General features: G+C 43.9%; 1 protein-coding gene across 1 annotated transcript in view; it reads left to right on the top strand.

Moving 5' to 3' along the window:
* LOC142587944 (tissue factor pathway inhibitor-like) overlaps positions 1-22,859 on the top strand; it is a 75,320-nt gene extending 52,461 nt beyond the window's left edge. The window contains exons 8-9 of the mRNA XM_075699327.1: positions 19,671-19,853; positions 22,719-22,859. Of these exons, the coding sequence (XP_075555442.1) occupies positions 19,671-19,853; positions 22,719-22,753 (218 nt within the window). The 3' untranslated portion in view covers positions 22,754-22,859. The remainder of the gene's footprint in view (positions 1-19,670; positions 19,854-22,718) is intronic.
* The last annotated feature ends 2,032 nt before the right edge of the window (positions 22,860-24,891 follow it).

Here is a 24,891-nt window from a genome sequence, read left to right on the forward strand (position 1 = left end):
GCAGAAAGGCAGGGAGGTCAACCAAAGCGTTCGCTACTGAGGATAGTAGACCCCTGTGCTGCAATGAAGTGCAAAGCAATGCACTGCGATGCGTCCACAAGCTCTAGTATGTGATAATTTGGGCTGGTTGGTGCATATAATGAACGGTTAAATAATGAGTTGTGTCATAACATTACCCATGTATAAAGCACATGGAACTAATGGTGTTGCATTCTAGGTCAAAAAGAAATAAACCTTGAATCGTTACATCTTGGCACTAGGCATTCTTTCTTTCCGCATTATTTTTTTCTTCTTTTTGACAGTACACACAGTACTAGCACGGCAATAGATCCTTCATCTTCAGTCACCTTCCAGTAGTTTGCACACATGTCGGTGCATGTTCGCGTTCGTTATTCTACCGTACAAGAACGAGCGCGCTTACCGGTCTTGTTTCAAGATGAAGCGCCAAATGTTTGCGATTACATCTTATCGCAAGAATTAACACATGAACAGAGAAGATTATGCGTAATCGATTTGTCTCAATGAATGGGCAGTTATTGTCAGAGACGAGACATTTTGTAAATATTATGCGAATGAGTTAAAAGGGCATTGCAGTTCAGCAATGCCCTTTGACACTTGCGTTAATTGCTTGCCGCATTCGAAAATTTCATCCGACCGTTGTACTTGGATCTATAGGCCGCCAGTCCCATTCGAGACCATTTGTTGCAAAATGTAAACACAGTTACGGTCATTATACCATTCCCTGCGTTTCGGTACTGATTTAGAGTGCGCACAATTTTTGGCTTATAGAGCACCAACGTCATTCCCAGTGCACAAGCACCTGAATGCTGCAAGCTTGTTTACGTATGCACGTATGTCCACGGCTCTTCATTCACTTAAACATATATGCTGTGTTATTACCTACAAAGCGCTTAATTTGAGAACTTTGCGAGAACACGCATATATTTGCGCATATGATCAGCGTTACAAGGCCCATATGCATGCGCGGCAAACTGCGACCGGAATAGATGATGCGTATATATATTTATACGATCTGTTATTGCAGCTTTTGGTAGAAGGCTAGCTGTCACATTTTGTACGCATCTTCATAACGCGTTCAGTTTGCGTGTTCCATAAAATATTGTTAGCTGAAACTTTATGAGTACGAGCGCTCATTCAAACAGCTTAAATTTTCTTTATTCTTTAATAACTTTGCATTTGTAGCGGCACGATTATCAGTCCCAGAGGCGGCGAAAAAGACGACTCACGGGCACGCAACGCGAGGGTAAAACAATCTGGCACACTCGACTACCGCGGCTGCTTCTAGGAGTCTGAAGCACCATTACTGGCTGGTCAAAATAAAGCCCGGCTACTTCTTCGCCCCTCTTCCCAAATATAGGTGACACCGGACGACCGAGCCTCGACGTACCAGCGTTAGCGTGGCAACTCAACGAAAGCGAATGACGTGGCCTCACCTGGTCCGGTAGACGTCCCGCGCTGGAGGAGTGTCCAAGAATTCTACATCGACATGCTGGACACCTGGCTCATACAGTGGGACAGCCACTTTCGTAACAAGATTCAAGGCTCTGGCTACATTCCAGGCTCCAGCTGCCGTCCTCCGGTCGTTACTTCTACGAGGACTTGCGGGCAGCCGTCACTGCTCATCACGCCACCTTGAGCGCTCAGTCAGAACTGTTCTCGCCATTTGAACCGCCACGTGATGTCACGTCTTGTCCGACATCATCTGCGCCTGCCCGTGTAAATTGTACACATGTGTCGGGCCCACCATCAAACCTCTAATCGGTCCGTGACCCTCAAGATTTTACTACCCATGAGCGACTTCGGGCTTTCGCCTTAAATAGAAGCAGTCAACAATGATATCCTGAGTAGGAGCCTACTGCTCTTCCTGTAAACTGGTTCTGTGCCAATAGATTCCTGTAAGATGGTGGCTTTTTCGTTGTTTTTCTAGGCTAAGGTATTTGAACTAAGGATCCGGCTAAACAACACGCTCTAACACTTTGTCGCCATTCCTAATTCCTGCAGGACTCATCTCACGAAGAATGCCGACGCGACCACAATTGAAATTTAATCAGCGTGACGGCACACCGCATCGATTTACGGTCTCTCGTGGTTTTTTTCGAACCTTCCTTGCTTTGATTGTATACGAGAGTAACTATCTCCGGTATGAGCTCACATTTCTCTGGAATTCACCTGCAAAAGCCGTTATTGAGCATGATGACGACGCAGTTTCGATAATGAAAAGACGAAGAAAAAATTACTTTGATGAAAAGGCAAAGGCAGCATGACAGTGACTGCGTGACGACAAGGAATTATGATTCTGTAATGATGACGCTGGAGTAAACACAATGAAATGACGGCAAGTGTGGGGCAACAATGACTGGATGATGATGGAAAGAAAACAACCGGATGACAAGCTGGAATGACGACGATGGTGTGACGACAAAGGTACGACGCGTGTCGCACGACAAAGCTGGAATGGCGACAATGAAATGACCAAGACGGCATCAAGTCCATATTTCCATGCTCAGTTGATCTAATTGAATATCTTTGCCTGCTGTGTAGGCGTAATGGTCTAAATAAATGAATAAATACTAGTAGATAGATTGATAGATACATAGATAGATAGTCTGAAAGCGCTCAAATTTCGCAAAGAATTCTAACGGCATTAAAATTAGCTGGGCAGACCACGTAATGCAGAGGACAGATAATCAGCCGTCTATCAGCGATACCGAGTGGGTGGGAAGAAAAGGTAAGCGCGATCAAGGATGCCAAAAGATTAGATAATGCGATAAAATTAGAAAATTTGCAGGTGTTACATTGGACCAGTTTCAGCGAGATAGAGGTGCTTAGAGATGTCTGGGAGAGGCCTTCGTTCTGCGGTGGGCATATAGGCTCATAATCATAATTATGCCGACGGGAAAACTGCTGCCGTCTGTTCAGAAGTCTGTGAACTGATACCAGAACTATTAATTCATTTATGAGCACGTCAATGCCTCTCTGATATCGCTTCCTTTTTTCTCAGATGCCTCAAACATAACTGACATCTGTACAAAACTGGAAGAGCTGGCTGAGGAGGAGTACTCATGGGACATCGAAACATCATCGGAAAACACAACTGTACGTGGGCCAGGCCATTACGAGTATACTGATGAAGGACATTAAAAATAAATTGTTATCATGGCAGGTGTATGCTTATCCTCATAACTCGCAGACTTCCGCGTTGCTTGACCAGCTATTTACGTGCAGCTGTATATAATTGTTGCATTAATGTGTACAATACTCGTTCATTATTGAGTTTACTATAAGTTCCTTATGTGCTTTTATACTTTAAACAGTCGCATAAGCACTGTTGAAAAATATTAGGGGGTTTTACGTGCGAAAACCACTTTCTGATCATGAGGCACGCCGTGGGGACTCCGCAAATTTGGACCACCGGGGGTTATTTAACGTGCACATAAATCTAAGCACATGGGTAAGCTTTGTTGAAGTAAATTGTACTAAAATGGACGGTCGCCCTACAGAAGCATATAAATTCACTTTTTTCGCTGCTGGTATGATTACTTTGCGATATTGAATATCAGTTTATGCAACCACTCTACTTCTGTAAAGTGGAAAATCTCCACTGTGACAAACCTGACAATATTCAACAGCTAAACAGTCTTCACACCATACTGTTAAATTCACATCATCCGTAAGTACGCGCTATGCCAACATGGTTACACGAATAAACGGGCTCGAGGTGATTTACTTGCCCTTGAATAGTAGATTGAATCATTCCTGACCAACATGAAATCGGACTTTGAAAGATTGGGTCGCATGTTCTTGTAAGCTGAGTGGGCAGCGTAGCAGCCGAGCTATGAAGCCGCGCAAGCGTCTTAGCCTCTTTTAGGCAGCTGTTTGCGGTGTGATTCGTCTAAGTAGACTACAGCAGGAAAGGGCACCAACGTCATTTGGACCACTTCTTTTTTTCTGCTGGGCGGCTGCCAGCGAAGATGTATTCCAGATTCAGTGAGACCGACGTGTCTGACTTTAATTCGCTGCCGAACATAACACAGAACGGCCTGCTCAAAGCACAGCCACGGTAAACCGCCCCCAAGGATTCTTTGCCAGAGGGCAGCATAACTGCCGCGACTAAGCATGTGAGCCCTTCTTTCTTTGGCAAGCGTTTGCGGCATGCTTTCTCGAAAGCGACTGCAGCAGCAAAGCGTGCCGGAGTCACCGGAACTCCTGGTTTCTGCTGTGCAGCTGCCAGTGATCGCGGATGAAGCGCCTTCCGCAGCAGGATTCCGTGAGGACGCCATATACGGCTTTCATTCGCTGCCGGACTTACGACGAAACGGCCCGCTATCATCGACAGCAAGTGACTTAACGGATACTGCTTCCCAGACATTTTTAGTGGGCTTCGTAGAGGCCTAATGATGTAGACAGAGAAACGTGTTCGCATTTCTCGTGCACTCTATTAAATACAACAGAATCTATGAATTTAAAAGCGACGGATTGTGCTTAGTAGTGCTGCCTTGTATGGGAGTTTGCTGTGTTACTTTGATTCGCTTTGTCAGCTTCTTTTTCTGAGCGGAGATATCAAAATGAACCTCGTTCTTAATATTGAGAATTCGTTCGCAGCGATAGTAGACAATCGGAAGAATTCTGCGAAAGACGTAATGTAAGTTCCCGGGGAACTATTCTCACACATATTGGCAACAAACATGCTACTGGCGTCTATTGCAGGAAATCGAGAATCATTTCCCCAAAGAGCGCAGAAGATTGATGGATGTGAGTGTTGTATTGCCGGAAGGCAAGGTCACACTTCACAGCTGGCAAGCAATTTAGATGAGCTTGAAAATCCCATTCGACATAAGAACTTGATTCTTTATGGAGTTCGTGAATGTGAAACAGAGTATGCACGCTCACTCCTGGTCGCTGTTCTCACCAATATCTTCGAAAATAAAACGGCCATTAAAGTCAGTATTGCTGAGCGCATCCACGTATTAGATTAAAAAAACGGAAAACACATTCGGCCTATCGTCATGCGGCTGTAAGACAAAGAAAACATTTTGACTCCGAAATGCCTCGAAACTAAAGGGCACAAATATCTCAGTTTCAGAAGACTTCTCGCAACGTATTACGTGTTTACGAAAGTTGCTATGGTCGACTGTGAAGAATACAAGAAAAACACACGACAAAGTTTTCGTAAAGTATTATAAACTTGTGGTGAAGAAGAATACATGCATGTAGAATGAGATCAAAGAAGAACGACGGAAGCTTATGGAATCTGGTCAAAGCCTGCCTTGTCATTACACTTGCAGTATTCGGGCCGGAGCGCAAAGGAAGGAAGGAAATGCCGCAGAAACGGTCACGGGCACTGCGTACGAAATGGGTAAGGTGAACCGTCAAACTATTGTGAAGAAATCAACAGATATTGAGGCATTACTTCTTGATCTCGATCCAACTGTTACGTTACTAATGGAAACATGGTTGCATGCCGATGTTCTGAAGAATTAGGTTGTACCGCGGTTATATGAGCTGCAATGAAGTGATTACCCATCGCGCTGTGGGGGCGTTTCACTAGCGATTATAGGAAATTGAAAATCTGCTATTCTTCCATCCATTGACAATCATGAAAACATATTTTGCAAGCTGACGTTTTACGTCAGTATTATTGTATTCGGAGTGGTTTATCGGCAATCAAATGACGATTTTGTATTTCTTGAAAAGCTGTCCGATTATTTTCAGCGCTTTCGGTGTGACAATGCTCAATTGTGGTTGAGGACTTAAACCTGCCTGGCATTGACTGGCGAAGCTGGAGAGCTACGGGTGCCTATGCCAGACATGGGAAGCTTCTTTTGGATACTGCTTTTTATTGAAGTTTGTCTCAACTTGTTTCTGTTCTCACAAGGATTTCTGCTACGACAAGCCTTGTTCTAGATATGCTCTGTTAATCTGTCTAAAAACCTTGATGTTTTAAGCACATGAGAGAGAGAGATGAGACGTTATTCCAGCACCGGAGCTCAAACTCAACTAACTTGGGTTTCTTCGATCTCTAGTGCAGGCTATGCTGCCGCACCGCTCGTGGCCTCTCCTAACCTCTTCGGACCTCGTTCGCCTTCCTAAGGCTATCGCGTTGATGTAGCTGGCGCTACATAGCTTACAGGATTCGGATACGACAGTCCATCGAGGATTAAATAACAAGGATCTCATCGCAGGCTTCATGCAAGGCCAGAGTCGGGAGCACCAGCTGAGACAGCGATTAGCTGTCATACTACTGCTGAATACGAAGCGCTTTCAAGTGAAACGTCATAGCGTGAGCACGCTGCCATCTCAAAGCGCGTTTGTTGTTCGTTGCAAGAAACTTATGTGATCGTGCCACTTGTGTGGAAAGAAAGTCTTTATTACTGGAGATAGCTCGAGAAAAAATGTGTGGTCCTCATTTCCTAGCGAAAACTTTTATGGTTCTACCAGCATCAACTAGCACTGCAGAAATGTGTTCCAACGGAGGAGCTCTGAAAATAGTGTGGTGGATACGTTTGAAGGGCGATAAGATGGCTCGAATACGCATCTATTGGGGCTAGCACCTGAACCAGGTGTACGAAATCAAGAAATGAAACACGCTTTAGGTCCAACTGTCATCTCATTATTTAAATTGAGGTTTTTTTAAGAATTAGCGAACAGCATAGGTATTTGTGCATCGTATTGAGACAAAGCAAATGCACGTTTTCAATTGTTATTCTTACCAATTCGAGTTTGTGGTTCAGGAATTGGCGAATCTGACTTCGCGAGGGGGTCGTTTTTCAGAGGCCCCCGTCCAGCGCACTCGGCCGGTGAGAATAGTACCTGTTTAGATTCTTTCTCGCCAACATGAACATTGAATAAATCACGTCAGTTGTGCTTGTATTATGCTTGAATATCCAAGAAGTAGTGGGAAACACTGGCCGCTAGCGAACATAAAGTCTATGCACTCAACCATGTTTTGGCAACCGAACTCTCAGAACCCCGACCCCGTTTCGCTACCTTCAGTAGTGCCATAGAGCATAGAGTTTTTTTCATTTTCTGAGTTTCTTTATCGTAATTTAAACCGTAACTGCTGCTTTACCCAAATAACAGATAGCATATGCTTAGCCAGCGTGCACAGCACAGTCGCCTCGCCGGCAACGAGCGCGTTTGGACGTAACATGTTTTTGAGGGTGTTTCCTTGTAGCATGTTATCCTCCTCGTGCTAATATGGATCTCGGTAAAATCCTCTAGTTGCAGTAGTAGACGGTTTTTGTTCTCCAGTGTACGAGGCCATAATACGGGACTGTCAAGGGTGTCACAAAAGCTTCGTGGATTACGCATACAAACCACTGAACACAAGACGTTTTGAATATGCGTTGGACCAGCCAAAATTAACTAAAACGTCAGCTATTTAGGACGACTGCAAGACGTCTTTTTGCTCACGTCTGCAAGACATTCTGCAAAACAGGGCTAGGAGACGTCTTCGAAGATGTCTTTTGCTTATATCTTGTTAAGACATCTTTAAAACGTCGTCAGAAGATGGCTTGAGAATTGTTTTGCATAAACGTATGGAAGTTGTCTGGGCTAATCTGTTTTTTGGATATGTCTAAAAAGAGATATTTCGGGGCTTTTAGCGGCTTACACAGCTGTTCCATATCATCCCAATATGACTATACCTAGTATAAATACGTGCACGTGTTGGTGGCCTATCATAGCCTCTACACGTACGTCACCGAAAAAAAGCATGGATAGAGCGTAATATAGTAGCGTTAAGCTCTGTTGACTAGACACAGACCAATATCAGCCAAGCTTAAGTAAACATGCATTTTCGTTCAGAATAAATACAAGGACGTGCGTAAATGCACATGAAATACAAACACACCGGGCTCGAATAACGTACTGCACAGACTTTGGCGCATTGCGATACGCGCTGTAGTTTGACCTATAGCTGCAGCAGTGTTTCAATTATTTTTTTAAAGAGAGATACCTATACGCGGCTGGCTTTATTATTTGTACTTTTTCATAGCTTGAACTAATTCTATGTCAAGGCTATACCACCGCTTGTCGACATACAGCTCTTGCTGCACGAAGCGCAATACACGCGTACCCGGATATATGGCGCAGCATTTTTTTTACTGTCGCCCAAAGTGGCGACTGCACGAGCGTGGCATCAACTCATAGTGGGCAGATATGCCCACTTGTTCTGGTGACAATATGCTGGCTTTTCTTTTGTCCATTGCTTTCTCAGTGGAAACAGGAAATATAGAAGTTGGTCGGAGAAGCAAACTCGATCATCCGAACGCGTAGCATAATCGCTCTGCATGCCACCAAAGAATTCACAAAATACAGTAACTATTTATTGGTTTATGTAGAAAAAGCATTCAAGTACATGTTGGGCTACTACTGGGATATTGAACATGGTGTGTTTTTCGCGAGCATAAAAATTCATACCAGCGTATAAATCAGGCAGCTTCAACTTAAAAAAAAAAGAAACGTCGCCTTTGTGTGGAGCACGGCAGTCGTGCTTGACCGTGACTCGTGGCATCAAAAACTACAAGCGATCACGTAAAAAACAGAGTAAAAATGTTCAGTAAATTCAGAAAGGTTCTGCCCAAATACTTTACAAACACTGCACATTAAATGCATCCTAACAGCCAGGAAAAGGAGTTTGAATACATTTACCCAAGGAACAGAATCCGGTTCAAAGAAGCAATCTGCCAAGCGTACGACCTATCGAAAAAGACTATAGATCAGCCAGTTAAAATAGGCGTAACTAATAGGCACATAAAATAGCATGTTAAATGAAAATGTTGGCACACATGTGCGTAGTACTTTCTTCTACCTTGGCGAAGATAGTTAAATGGCTAACTAAGCAACAGGACTGGCAAGCAGAAAATAATTTATCTCATCAACTAGATGCAAAGCGTGTTCACATCTCTAATAGGAGACCCAGCAGTTAATTGTGCTTTGATGTTTCGGGGCCAGGTTTTCATTAAACTTGAAGCTCCGACAGTTCAGACGAGCTACAACTTCCCATGTGAAAATTACCAATATATTGGGGCCGTTTATAAAACTTAAAGCAGGTATTTGTCAGATTTCATTCAATTGCACTGTGCATAGAGAAAAAAATTGTGGTGCAAGTCACATCCATCAGAACTAATAGACGCTACGCATGTTAGACACATCGCTTTATCACAAGGTGAAAGAAAGCTTTCCGTAAGTCGCACCGACACAGTGCATGTTTGCTTTTATCACTTGCTTTACAGAGGTACAGTGTTCAAAGCACAATATCTGACATCCTGAGGACACAAACTGCTCGGTCTCCTATTACAGATGTGAAGAGACTTTGCATCATTTTGATCATTTCGCCACCATAGGAAAAAAAAAGAACCCACAGTAAACAACGAGTCACCTGCAACTACACATAAATATACGTACAGCCATATGTAGGCACGCATTCCGTGCAACAAACTAGTGCAAACAACCTCAGATCGCACAGTAAATCCAAAGGTGACCGCAGCAGCACAGAAAAATCTCTGAATTGCAACACCAATACGTATAATTTGCTTCGACGCGCAGCCATTCCGAAACAATATATGATCAGCGCTTGCTCGTTCCGGATGTTTGCCGCTTGTGGCATGGTTCTGACAGGTGTTGTAGAAGTCGCGAGGCGCTTTTCTGGTTGCCGGATGTACGTTGAACAAGCTTTCTCACGCCTGCGGCGTTTGTGCTGAGTCAGTCATGCCGTCTTATACCTTTCTGCGGCTTATGGCGCCATACCTTCAATAAAACATCACGTATTTCCTCGGGGCAGCAGTAGAGACCGGGCCTCCTCTCCTGGAACGGTATCTTCGCTCGTGCCAGGCTTTTCGTATGCAGCTCTCTGTGACCTATCGAAAGCATTTTGTGATCCGCTTTGATTTATGTAAAGGTCCTTCTGTAAAAACATTTGCAAAAACTAGTAGGCACGAGCCACGCAGTTAGCGAAATGGAAGCAAATCAGGTATGTGCGACACACCTTTATACAATGCGTTATTATAATAGGTGTTTTCCTGAGGCCTCCGTTCCCCAGTCACATGTGCCCTCCTGGAGCAGTGCTTGTGAAAACTACAATATATCGTCGCGGCGATAAGAGCACCCAGCAATGAAAAAAGCGCCCCGCGACTTCTACAACACCAGTCAGAACCTTGCCGCTAGGCTCAGCCAATCCCTCGAAGAAAATGCAAGTACGGTCGCCCCTACCGACACACAAGACGCACATTCTTCGAGCACATGGGCCGTTTCTCTGATTTATCCAAAAAGAAGTATCATAATAATAATAATAATAATATTAATAATAATAATAATCATCATCATAAGCCTGGTTACGCCCACTGCAGGGCAAAGGCCTCCCATACTTCTCCAACAACCCCGGTCATGTACTAATTGTGGCCATGCCATGCCTGCAAACTTCTTAATCTCATCCGCGCACCTAACTTTCTGCCGCCCCCTGCTACGCTTCCCTTCCCTTGGGATCCAGTCCGTAACCCTTAATGACCATCGGTTATCTTCCCTCCTCATTACATTTCCTGCCCATGCCCATTTCTTTTTCTTGATTTCAACTAAGATGTCATTAACTCGCGTTTGTTCCCTCACCCAATCTGCTCTTTTCTTATCCCTTAACGTTACACCTATCATTCTTCTTTCCATAGCTCGTTGCGTCGTCCTCAATTTGAGTAGAACCCTTTTCGTAAGCCTCCAGGTTTCTCCCCCGTAGGTGAGTACTGGTAAGACACAGCTATTATATACTTTTCTCTTGAGGGATAATGGCAACCTGCTGTTCATGATCTGAGAATGCCTGCCAAACGCACCCCAGCCCATTCTTATTCTTCTGATTATTTCCGTCTCATGATCCGGATCCGCCGTCACTACCTACCCTAAGTACATGTATTCCCTTACGACTTCCAGTGCCTCGCTGCCTATTGTATATTGCTGTTCTCTTCCGAGACTGTTAAGCATTACTTTAGTTTTCTGCAGATTAATTTTACACCCACTCTTCTGCTTTGTCTCTCCAGGTCAGTGAGCACGCATTACAATTGGTCCCCTGAGTTACTAAGCAAGGCAATATCATCAGCGAATCGCAAGTTACTAAGGTATTCTCCATTAAATTTTATCCCCGATTCTTCCCAATCCAGGTCTCTGAATACCTCCTGTAAACACGCTGTGAATAGCATTGCAGATATCGTATCTCCCTGCCTGACGCCTTTCTTTATTGGGATTTTCTTGCTTGATTTATGGAGGACTACGTTGGCTGTGGAGCCGCTATAGATATCTTTCAGTATTTTTACATACGGCTCGTCTACACCCTGATTCCGTAATGCCTCTAAGACTGCTGAGCTTTCGACAGAATCGAATGCTTTCTCGTAATCAATGAAAGCTATATATAAGGGTTGGTTATATTCCGCACATTTCTCTATCACCTGATTGATAGTGTGAATATGATCTATTGTTGAGTAGCCTTTACGGAATCCTGCCTGGTCCTTTGCTTTACAGAAGTCTAAGGTGTTCCTGATTCTATTTGCGATTGCCTTAGTAAATAGTTTGTAGGCAACGAACAGTAAGCTGATCGGTCTATAATTTTTCAAGTCTTTGGCGTCCCCTTTCTTATGGATTAGGATTATGTTAGCGTTCTTCCAAGATTCCGGTACGCTCGAGGTCATGAGGCAATGCGTATACAGGGTGGCCAGTTTCCCTAGAGCAATCTGCACACCATCCGTCAACAAATCTGCGGTTACGTGATCCTCCCCAGCTGCCTTCCCCATTCGCATAGCTTCCAAGGCTTTCTTTACTTCTTCCGGCGTTACCTGTGGGATTTCGAATTCCTCTAGACTGTTCTCTCTTCCATTATAGTCGTGGGTGCCAGTGGTACCGTATAAATCTCTATAGAACTCCTCATCCACTTGAACTATCTCATTCATATTAGTAATGATATTGCCGGCTTTGTCTCTTAACGCGTACATCTGATTCTTGCCAATTCCTAGTTTCTTTTTCACTGCTTTTAGGCTTCCTCCGTTCCTGAGAGCATGTTGAATTCTATCCATATTATACTTCCTTATGTCAGCTGTCTTAGGCTTCTTGATTAACTTCGAAGGTTCTGCCAGTTCTATTCTAGCCATAGGGTTAGAGGCTTTCATATATTGGGGTTTCTTGATCAGATCTTTCGTCTCCTGCGATAGTTTGCTGGTATCCTGCCTAACGGAGTTACCACCGACTTCCATTGCACACTCCTTAATGATGCCCACAAGATTGTTGTTCATTGCTTCAATACTAAGGTCCTCTTCCGGAGTTAAAGCCGAATACCTGTTCTGTAGCTTGATCTGGAATTCCTCTATTTTCCCTCTTACCGCTAACTCATTAATCGGCTTCTTATGTACCAGTTCCTTCCGTTCCCTCCTCAGGTCTAGGCTAATTCGAGTTCTTACCATCCTGTGGTAGCTGCAGCACACCTTGCCGAGCACGTCCACATCTTGTAGGATGCCAGGGATAGCGCAGAGTATGAAGTCTATTTCAATTCTAGTCTCGCCGTTCGGGCTCCTCCAAATCCACTTTCGGCTATCCCGCTCGCGGAAGAAGGTATTCATTAACCTCATATTATTCTGTTCCGCAAACTCTACTAATAACTCTCCCCTGCTATTCCTAGCGCCTATGCCATATTCCCCCACGGCCTTGTCTCCAGCCTGCTTCTTGCCTACCTTGGCATTAAAGTCGCCCTTTAGTATAGTGTATTTAGTTTTCACTCTGCCCATCGCCGATTCCACGTCTTCATAGAAGCTTTCGACTTCCTGGTCATCATGACTGGATGTATGGGCGTAGACCTGTACAATCTTCATTTTGTACCTTTTATTAAGTTTCACAACAAGACCTGCCACCGCAGCTGCTGGTCACTGAGGGCCGGGGTTTGATTGTTGTGTTCATATAGGAGGTTGTGGCCAAGTACTGCACCAGGGTGGCCAATCCTGCTCTGGTGAGGGAGTGCGTTACCGGTTCTGGTCACCGGGATCAGGCCACACTCCGGGCCTGTTTGTGCAGTTTTATCAACACGCGGATTTTTTTTAATCCGGTGGAAAATTGCCGGCACCGGGATTCGAACCACGGACCTCTTGCACGCGAGGCGGGTGTTCTACCTCTATGCCACCGCGAAGAAGTATAATATACGAAAAAGGGAGAGCGAAGCTGCTTCACCCGTCAGAGCTAAACATATCACGGCCGCGCCGACGGGCTAGAGGGGCGACGATACGCGCCCGGTCGTGACCACATATGTTTAACGACGCGCCCACGGCTAGAAGGGAAGGAGGATAAGATTGGAATTTTGTACTTTCCCTCATGCCCTAAGGCCCAGGCGGCATCACGACGCCACGAACTATCACACGACCGAAAGCCTTGAGAGAGGGCGTTGCTTAAGCTGGCCCTCGCTCTGCCTTTAAGCTTTCTCGCCCAACCTTCCCTTCCAATCTTTTTGCCCTTTCACACCATTCTGGCAGGAAGCGGAGCTGGTTACCCGGTGGAGTCACTTGGTTCGGGTCGGCGCCTGTGTGGCAGGCGCCTTTTTTTTTAATTTCGAACACTCGCACAGGAAGCTGTCCATTTTGCGGTTTCCACGCTTTAACCAACGACCCTTGTTGACCCTTGCACTACACGGTGTCTCTTCTTTGCCTCAGAAAGCGGGTTCAGCCTGGTCGATGCCTGCGTTTCGCCGACAAAAAAGTGAGTACTACATGAAGCGCTTTAATTGTCACCACGAAATGTCCTTTGCATGGACATGTCACGTTAGCGCACCGCACTCGAAAGGCATACGGTGATCTTGGCGTGGCGCGCAATCTAACCTTAAGACATGTAATTTCGCAGATAAGTGAGTGCTTTTTTCCACATTGTGAGCGAGAATTTCTCGAGTTTTCATGTCTTTTTCCGTGATCCTGACACCCTTGCAAGATGTAGTGCTGAAACTTTAATTCCTAATTGCAGTTATCTGGGGTTTGTCGTACGCGTACAGGAGAGTGAGTATCACTGTATATACAGGGACATTAGAAAGAGCTAATTATTCATGACCGGCTTGTTGCTTTATGCTTGTTCATTGATCGTCTGGATATAGCCCCTTTATTCATACTGTCTCTAAAAATTGTCGTCAATCGTCACTTACAGCGCATACATAGACGCGATATGACTATGTATGCGCTGTAAGCGATGATTGATACCATGGAATACCAACTAGCCCGTACCCAAACATTGTCATCAAGTTTGTTTTCTTGAGAATTCCCTGATTCATAACACAGAAAGTGACTATTAGACAATTCAGCTTAGATTCAAGAATATTTATTACATGCCCCAGAAAAACGACTGCAAATGTGCTCCGCGAGTCCAGAAGGAGGCGACTGCGACTATGTAAAAAGATGGTACTACTAACCAAGACGGGACAAGTGCCGAAATTTCAGGGAGGGAGACTGTGAAGGAGACCACACATTTTTCGAAACCAAGAGTGAATCTTTACAAGCGTGCCAAGGTGAGTCTTATTTTAGTTTACCTTTCTTGCTTCTGATCTTCTAGTCAATCTAAGCGGGAACGTAAATGAGCTTGGAAGTGTACATTCAGCTTATGGCAGCGACTGCAATATGTGGCTAGAGTGCGAGGTTGCGAGCGTGTCGGCAACGTTTTGTACTCGAACGTCAAGCTTGGAGCTATAAACCAGCAATGACGATGTTGCACTGTTTACAGAGGGGCATGGCCAACGTTATTTCTGGAACCGCCTGCATGCTCAGAGCGGAGGTCCGGTGACCTAACTTCATGAACAGCATCCATCGGGCTGTATATGTTGCTTATATATGGCGCGACTTATGTATATATGGCGCGACTTATCTTGCAGGTCACGTGATCTGCTGCTGGCGTGAGCGCCAGGAAGCCAGAGCATGCCTTGAGAGCTCTTTTTTTTTTGCAGTTCCTCCTTCTAGCGTTAATAGCAGAAGGACGTAGAATGAGAACAGAGACACAAACAAGGCGCTAACTTCCCACAACAATTTTAGCTCCTGGAGCGACGCCACTTTTATACGCTCATTCCTTCACAAGAACATGTCTACTGACAAGCTAACACAGGCACATTATAGTATAACAGTGTGACATTCTATGCTGTCCTCACCACAACACGAAAACCGTTAACAAATTCGCCGTGTAATCTTGTTCGCAGGCATGTCTAATAAACCCGAAGTTACTGGATACGTCAGTGAACTCGGAGGCAAGCAAAAGGTGCCACCGTCAACCACTACTACCAGCCCACCACGAACGGAAACACCGACAAAGAGTGAAAAGCATGGCAGGCAAAGCAAAGGTGAATTTCATTGGTCGACCTGGAGCACATTTTCTTGCTCCGTGGCAAAGAAATTGAATTCCACTGGTCGTTCTAGAGCAGGTTCGCGTTTGCCACTGGTCGATTGGCATCAAACGGCTCCGCTGCGGCGTGCTCCTCGTTGATCCAATGAACAGAGACGGATTTCATCAGAACTCCAACAACGCGTTGGCTTCACTTCCGTATAGGATCGGGTGGCCGCGCTGTTTTCAGGTCTTTTTGAAGCATCATTAGTAACCCTGCGCAGTCGTTTACAATATCGAAATGGCATCGTTCAACTGTGCGGCAGTGCTTCTTGCCTTGAACGATTCTGACAGCAGCTCTATTTGCTCGGAACCTAGCAGCAGCTTCTACGCGGAGTTGTACGTGATTTACAAAATGGTATTTAGGGTGCAAATGAGGCAATCGCGACAAGGCTGGCGGGCATGGCGGACACCCAAATTCGGCTGCATCACCTTCCGGAGCATGTTTATTTCTCGCTGGTCGAATCGGATTGGATGGCCCTGTGCCGGATTTTGTTGATCTCTCATGGATTATGTACCTCGCTTTAGAACGACCACTGTTTTTTTTTTTCATAAGGCGGGAGACGAGCATCACGCGTATGTGTATAACGCCTACCGAGGAAAGGACAGGAGCCATATTACCAAAACAGACAGGTTTTCCCCAGCGCTCATAAAGATAGTCAGATTGTAAAAGGTATTATGGGGTAAAGTGCCCCAATGGGCAGGTGTGTCTTCATTAGGTGATAACGTCGGCCTTATTATTTATTTGAGATTCTTTGAACAACAAAGGCCAAATACAAGTGAATGGGGAAAATTGATAGCATTATGCGGTGAAAAGATAGCAGTAACTGCAATGGTGAATAGGAAAATTAACAAAAGCTCTCATGAGTGGCAACATTAAAAGCTCTTTATGATTACTGAAGCCATGGAGCATATAAGAATGCTTAATTTAACACTACACTTCGCGATGAAAGAGTTGTTGCACAAATTAGCTCGGGAAGAACCCAGATATGGCGCGTACACAGTGAAAATAAATTGGAGGAGATAAAATTAACTGTAAGAATAGAATTATGATGAACTTTGTTGAACTGTCAGAGAGTCATTTACAGACGCCTTTACAAATCACGTAAGATAGTGTGGTATTCAGGAATGAAGAAATGTGGTGACGAGAATAATTTGGTAAGAGAAAGCCAGTGGCGACATTTTGGACAAATTGAAAGGCAGTGGTATGTACAACGTCAGTGCTGCCCCAAAAAGCGCTTGAATAACTTATTCTAAACATAATCTGTTCTAAAACATAACGGTTACGAGGGCTGCAGTTGTGGTGAAACGCGAGAAGTAGTCAGTGCTTTTTTTTTCAAAGCTATCGCGTTCCACTTTTACAGGTGAAGCTTAAGCATCCTCCAAGTTTCCTGAAGCAGTTGGAGTATTACAGACTATGGTGCTCGAAAAATATTATTCTACAAAGAACCCAGGAAAGGCGAGATGCTGGAAGAGCAGGATGGTAGGAGAAGTGGGACAGTCCAAATATTTTGCGAGCGTCTCTACAGCGCAGGAGAGCAAATCCTTCACAAGTACAGCTAGGCTACGTGTGCTTTCGATTGTAGTTTTTGGCCATCGGTGTGATAATCTATGATTGATGCAGGCGAACAAGAGTGAAACACACAACATTTGGTTCAATGATTTTGAAAACATCCAACGCAACGGCAGCCTCTATTGTGATGACGGTCGATTTCGCGCATTCTTAAACTTTTACATAGTTTGTTCGGTCACATTTGAGTTGCAACTTTCGGACATATAAAAATGAGCATGTCTCTGGTCCCTAAATATGGGTGACCCTATTATTATTGCATAGCTCATCTCACTTGGCCGAGGAATGTACATCGTTTTTGTAGTTTCCTCCCCTCGCCTACTTCTCGCTTTGCTAAGAATGTGCATGAGAGATCTTTATTCACAAAACGCTTTGATGAGATATCCACAATATATTACTTATCTAAATTTAGCTTGGCAGTGCTTGTTTCTTACTGAGTATCACTGTGATGTCATTGCGATTGCATTGTAGTTTTTGTCCGCGGCGAGACAGGGCTAGGAAAAAAATCATCCATGTTGTTTTGATTGTTTTTCCTAGTTAAAGTATTGTAACCATCAAAAGATATAACACCAAAATAGAGGTAAAAGACCATCATATATCATGAACCATTATAGCTCACCTGCTTTCTTGTCGCAAAACCACCAATAGGCATTGCATATGCGATGCCTTCTCGTAATAACCGTGTTACACTGCTATGGAATGCCCTGAATATTAAGTCGAATGTTCGATTTTCAACTCAGTACTCAAAAGGGTACGATTAATTCTTTAGCAGCAATGGTAGAGTATGTAAGTTTGCCTCGTTTTTGCTTGCGCCCTGTGTTTGTCCTGATGCCTGTGATTTCTATCTTGCGGTAGTTTTATACACGGTCTAATGTTCTTGTTTGTGACATCATTGTAGTTACGTAAGTACTCTAGGTGCGATTTACCCATTGCTCGTATAATTGTAGGATTGTTGGTTTATAAAGGCAAATTTTTTCTTTTCCCTGTATACCTTAACTAATGCCCTAGCTTTCTGTGAGCCAGTGAAGCACAACGTGGATAAAACGCACCTAAAACACAAACAAATAACCGCTTTAATAAAGACTGCCTGTTGTGAATTGAAGTCTCCTTGCGACCGCAGAATAGTCCAGCTCAAGATGTGGTGATTATTTAAAAAGACAAAGCGCAGTCTCCCACTTTTTATTGTCGGTATCAAGGTCAGGTACCTTTACGCATAAAACACCAAGAAGTAAGTAATTTGAACTTTGACGCGGCTACACAGGCACTGTTCCTGCAAATATCTCCAATACACAAAAAAAAGTCACAGCATGCCAAGGGGGCCGGTATTACCAGGTCCGAAACAGTGGCGTATGACTGATGTGCATTGAAGGGTCGTTGCAGCAACGCGTAGATGGAGGAATTGGAGGGAAAAAATAAGCTAACGCCAAACGCAAGCAACAGGCCGGCGAGCATAATACACTGTTGAGAGCGTCTTTCAGCGAAAATTTTCGTTTCAGCATCAGACATAAGGCTCAAGCGAAACAAACAGAGTATCAATGGGCACCTAAGGAAGCACAGGCACATGGTGTTCAGTGACAAACCTTTCCTTTATTTACGGAAGTGGCCAGCCAGCGAATGTGGGCACAGATACATCTATAGGATTTACGCGATTTTAAATATATTTATTATGACGCAATGAGCGTGTACGCTGTCAGTATGCTGGTTTAACATACAATGCTGTGTAGGTCCATTATATGTAGATATGTCAAGCCAAAAACAGAACCTAGCCTGTTCACATTTCCCAAATGTTGTGGAAGATACCTTGCCGTCGAATCGGTACAAATTTCAGAAAGGCTGTCATCTGTTAAAGCATGTTCCCTGCAGCATCTTTACTCAAGAACGTTAAGGTAAGCTTTTGCATAGCGAGAAAAATTCCTGCATTTTTTTAACCTTCGCCTAGTGTACTCTACTGCCACGCAGTAGTGAAGGTGAAGACAGCAACAAAACTGTGAATGACCAAACTTGCCTTTTTACTGCGCGAACCTGCACTCTCAAAAGCAAGTTACACTCACGGAAGAACCGTAGCGGCGAACACTGTCGGCGATTGTCGAAAATCTAAACTGACGGTCAAGCGTATCTGCTTTTATGCCCGAGTCACTGAAGTTTCGAGCGTTATAGACGGTGCCCCTCTGTCTTCAAGAAAGTACTAAACAATTCGAGTCGCGCTCACAATCAAATTACTCAAGCTTCGGTGACAACAGAGAACGCTCAGAACCATCGATGGCATTCCAGTAAGTTCCAATCATGCAGGTACGTCTTGCGCTGAGCGATAAATTGAAGTTGTAAGTCGGTGAAAAGCAGCACCCGAGGAAAGGATAAACACGTGCACGTGTCACTGCACTACTCTTGCTTTGCGAAAAGGTTTGTGTACAGTAATAATAATATTTGGGGTTTTACGTGCCAAAACCACTTTCTGATTATGAGGCACGCCGTAGTGGAGGACTCCGGAAATTTTGACCACCTGGGGTTCTTTAACGTGCACCTAAATCTAAGCACACGGGTGTTTTCGCATTTCGCCCCCATCGAAATGCGGCCGCCGTGGCCGGGATTCGATCCCGCGACCTCGTGCTCAGCAGCCCAACACCATAGCCACTGAGCAACCACGGCGGGTTTTGTGTACAGTGAATGAAAAGTAAAAGATAGTGATTGTTTTCCTTTATTTATTGTACCTTAGGCAAACGTCCACCACGCAGAGGTACCTGCTTCACGAGACCACGAAAAGGGAGGTGCGATGATAATAGCGAGAAGTGGTGGTACAATGGCGGCTTCTGGACTTGCGTGCGAGTCAAAAAGGGATACTGTCCAAACCATGGAAAATTCTTTAACAGCTGCGAGGAATGCATGCAAAAGTGCAGAAGTAAGTGCGGGTGATACCTATTTGGCACTCTAGTCATGCAGATAACTGTTGTGTACGAATATATCAAGATTTATACCAAGAAAAGTGCACGGCTAACCTAGCTGCACCCTAACTACGTTGTCACCTGCCAAGTTTCGAGTAAATCAGTTCTTATTTGCTACAGCGAGGCAGCCTTAAGCTGTCTTTAGTACATTTGCGGCGCTGATGAACGCAAACGCGGTCATCGTCATTTGAAGCGGCTGCTGCAGCCACTGCTGCGGCTTCATATTATTATTTTTTCCTTAAACTTGGGAGCAAACGTAAATTCAAATGAAGCAGAGGCAGCAATTTTACAACACTGTGCATGAGCAGCTATAAAAGACAGCCAATTAAGCCAATTTACCTTCCTGGGAGAGTTAATGCCAACACAATTTAATTAAAATCGAACAACTTTTCAAACACAGCAATTTGTGACTACGGCTTGTGCAAAATTTCCATGCCCTTGTGATAACCCCACGGGACCTTTAGATTAATATATTGCAATTGTACACTTCATAGGCACTGAAAGATGCATTTTTGATACACTAGAATGATTGTATCAGGCGCAGAGTGATGGCATTTATAAATTTCGTGCTACAATATATTTTCGCCAGCAATATTCGCAACTTCTAGTACAACAACGGTGCCCTACAACGAAACAATGCATTTGTATGTATAATACTTGGCTTTTTTTCTCTGAGCAACATAATCTTATGAAATAACTTCTGCCTTGATCCATAATACAGAATTTCTGTGTATCACACGTGTAATAATTTCTAAGTCCATGTCGGGCTCGTAATAAATCTTATTCTGAAGCACACTTGTGTTTTATACTTTATCTTTTAGCCACCTGTTAAGCAATAAAGTAGTGTGTAAATTCCTGCCGTAACTCAGACGACGTGAAGCAGTGCTGCTGGTTTATTACGTTATTTCGTGCGAAGGCGCCTTAGGTGGGCTGTTCTGTTTTGAGACACTAGAGGAAACCTAGATGTTTCTTGCAGTCGAGGTGTAGAAAGAAACGCTCGTTATACACACACGTGCTGAAAAAAAAGGAAAAGAACATTGTGGCATTCTTTTCCGTAGAAGGTAAAGACATCCTGCTCTATTTGACTGCAACGAGTTACGACAACGTCGACACCAATGAAAGCAGGCTGAGCAGGTGTTTCAGCTATTTTGAGCGCACAAAACACACTCAATCGAGCATGTGCCATAGCAGACGTGTGTAATTGTACATTACAGGCACACGGCCGAAATCTCTCGCGAAACGGATCCAGTGTGGTTGAACAACGAATGTCGCTGAAGCAAGAATTTAGACGAGGAAAGAACTTGTTTTGCATTTTCTGCAAAGACGGATCCTCCGAAATTTCAATTTCTAGTTACACGTTTATTTCCATTTATGATTTATTCAGCCGTTTTTAACCATAAGCATTTCTCCCAGAGGTTGCATTTTCATAACAAAATGCAGCGGCCTCTCTCTATAGAATACCCCCCGCCCCTATTCTTCTTTATTTTGAACAGTCTGACCGCCACTTAATTGGCGCTCTGACTTATTTTCATCCACATCCCGCATTGAGAGTGGCGGAGGGTTAAGTACCTGTACGTAGAAACGTCATTATCGACAGCGCATGTCCGCTCAGTCTTTTACGCTCTTGCCCTCGGGGTTAGGTCGCGCTGGCTAGCCATACTCATAAATTAAACTCATACTGCCATGAGAAGGAGTTGCTACCCTGACAAAGACAGTCACCTTGCCGAATCATTCGCTGCTGCGACATTCCTTGTTCTACCACAGTTAATCAACCTTCCTCTGAATATCTCGTTTCGGGTAGCAAAGCAGTCATTTTTCAGACTTGGTATGCCACCTCCACACGTTTTGGAGCAAGCTTGCTACTCATGTGTGTCCCTACGTATCATAGTATCGCCTTCATAGCAATGTATATCTATCTATCTATCTATCTATCTATCTATCTATCTATCTATCTATCTATCTATCTATCTATCTATCTATCTATCTATCTATCTATCTATCTATCTATATATATATATATATATATATATATACATATATATATGTATACACACAGTGTGCTTGAGCGAACACTTTCAAGATCGTTTAAAGGTTGCCTATGGCAGATAGCTCATGTCCCGTTGATGAGCCGGTCTCTTCGAATCGCCGGAGAATACATGCACACAAGAAATCGCGATGGAAACTCGACTAATTGATAAAAATTCGCTAAATCAGATTTTGACTAATTACATCATGGCCCATATTGCAATTTACAAATTCTGGCCGTGGAGTTCGCAAGGCGGATCCACGTGGAACGACTTTACAGGATGACAGCAGTTTCGAGATATAAATTCCTGAGTTTTGCGCAGAACTACATTGGCATTCCAGTTAATTTGTTAGGAATACGTCGTTTCATGCACTGAAGCACACAAGTAACTGGAACGCCAATGCATATCTCCGCAAAGTTCGGGAAGTTATATCTCGAAACTAGTGTCGTCCTTAGAATTCGTTCCAAGGGGATCCGCCTTGCGGAGTCCACTGCTCGAATTTGTAAATGGCAAAAGGCTCGTAAGTTATTACCTAAAACAATTATTTAGTATATTCTTGTTAATTAGTTGATTTTGCATTTCAGTTCTTTGTGAAAGTAGTGTCCGCCGTTTCTAGTTGACGGGCTCATAAACCGAAATTGAGCTATCTGCCACACGCAACCTTTAAAAATTTTCGAAAGTGCTCGCTGACACGCCCTGTATATATGTACCGACATGGCAATTTTCTCGCATTCGTTACTACGGTTTTCGGGAATTCACTGAAATTTCTTGTGAATGCAGTTGGTCTATTTACAGGAACCATGGCCCGCAACTGCATGCACCGGACCTGAACTTGCCCTACATGACAAGAATCTCGGATGCGGCGCACCCTGTAGTGAAAGGCATAGTGTGCGAAATAAAGAAAATGCTCGAAATTATGTGCATGGTAAAAGAAAAGTGTGTGCATCTAAATATTTGTCATTTTGTCGAGTCTATTCATGAAACAACAAACTTGAATTTAAAGAAAATTCTCATATCAGCAATGCTACTGAAGACCGTATTAGAAATTAGACGTCGTTCCAATTGGCCATGGAACTAAACGTTGTTCTCCACTTGGGAATAGAAGATGCCCATATTTATATATTTATTATAGGGCAAAGCTATCTCAGGGTAAGCTTATTTCAAAACATTCATGAGGTATTGATCACTTACCTTCTGATGTGGGGTTGATGCAACTTTCAAGAAATTGTAGTAGCATGTCCAAAATTTACCAATAGCAGCCGCTTGCTCCAATTCTTGTAGGTGTGCTTCAGCCAAGGCATATACGCTAATAACTTCTTCGTTCAGCTACATTTCAGTGTCCAGCCATTTTTCCTGCTTGCCGCCACCTTGCGTGTTTATGTACCAAGTTTCATTGACTCCGTTCTTATTCTTCTTGCGCCTTTTCTTTAACTCCTTGCGGTCTAACTTTGCCCTTTGCCAATGTAACGCTGCAAACAATAATACTTAATCTTACCGATTGTCTGGGGCCCATGTAAAATATCTTATGCCCGTGCCACAAGTCGACGTCCAACAGGTATTTCTAGACTATCTCCAACAAATACAGAAAAAGCTTCGCTTTATCAGAAGATAAATGATTTTCCTCGATAATTAAGCGCAGAACAAAGATGTTCTAAAATGCTGCTTCTGTAACAGAGAGATGTGATTTCCACTGTTGCACCCGGGTCCAAAGTACAAATAAATGAAGGAGCGGTTCTATTCAATGGGCACGTCTACAATATTTCGCAATGGATATATTATTTTTATCTTTGACTAGTGTCCACTGCTTTCCGCGTGTAATCGAACGTAAGTATGCTTATATGCTTAATGTGAAACATTACGTAATTGCGTATTCACGCACTATTTCTACTAATATGAAGGTACACTGATGTTCTGAAAATCTGGAGAAATAAAGAGAGGCAGTAGGTCAGGATACTCACAGAGCGACCAATGAAACTCATGTAAAAAATGTGTAGTTTAGCCCAAGGGGCAGAGCACTGCGTGTGACACCGAGGTTTAGCCTAGAGCTTGAACCTCTCGGATGGTGTTCTCACTATAAACGGGTAGGACTGACTCAGACGTGCCACACGCGGGAGCGCCAATATTTCTGGCGCCTACAAAAAGCTTTAACACGCCGTGCAGGGCCACTAATGGCATTGCACTTGCACCATTACGCTGCCTATGGAAAGCCCCGGCAATAAACTTACTTAATTTTCCGGTTAGAGCACTGGTGTTGCTGTGTGATATAATATAATATAATATAATATAATATAATAGTCCAAGAAGATTTAATGTAAAACTCAAGCGCTGTCAATGTTCTGTTTCATAGCATTTTTGTGCGCTGCCAATCCCGAAATCATCAGGATAATTTAGCCAAGAACGTAGGACCAGGTCTAAATAGTGTAGCAATATAAGCCCCTTATAGGAATGGATAATAATATAGCACACATATATCCTAATATATGCAGATCCCCACGGCGACGCCGACGGCAACGACGACGTTGGCGAAAATTCGTTCGGAGTGTCCATGCAATCGGTATTCGTACAAAATGTCTCGCCGCTCAACAGGTGCCCCCCCGCCACCCCCACAGCTTTGGAAATCCTTCGCCGACTTCATCCCAACACTTGCCAAAGAAGACTAAGAAGGCACCGCTGGTACATTGGGGACATCAATACACGTTTACTCTCCCTTTACTCCCTCCCAAGATTATACCTTATTGCGCTAATTACAACTTTATGTTCAATGCCGATTTATCGGTCACCTTTGCTGTCGTACGTCAGGTATAAGACCTTACATATAACGGAATGGTTACACTATTCGTTGGTCATTTCTAACGTTGAAATTTTTGTAATTAAGGCCAATGCCACGTCTCATCTACGAAATGTAAGCCGTTACGAAAATTTATTCAGCCATGTTTTTGCATTACTTCCTCGGGGACCACGTGCACAC

Source organism: Dermacentor variabilis, chromosome 7, assembly GCF_050947875.1.
Source record: "Dermacentor variabilis isolate Ectoservices chromosome 7, ASM5094787v1, whole genome shotgun sequence".
Classification (NCBI taxonomy): Eukaryota; Metazoa; Arthropoda; class Arachnida; order Ixodida; family Ixodidae; genus Dermacentor; species Dermacentor variabilis.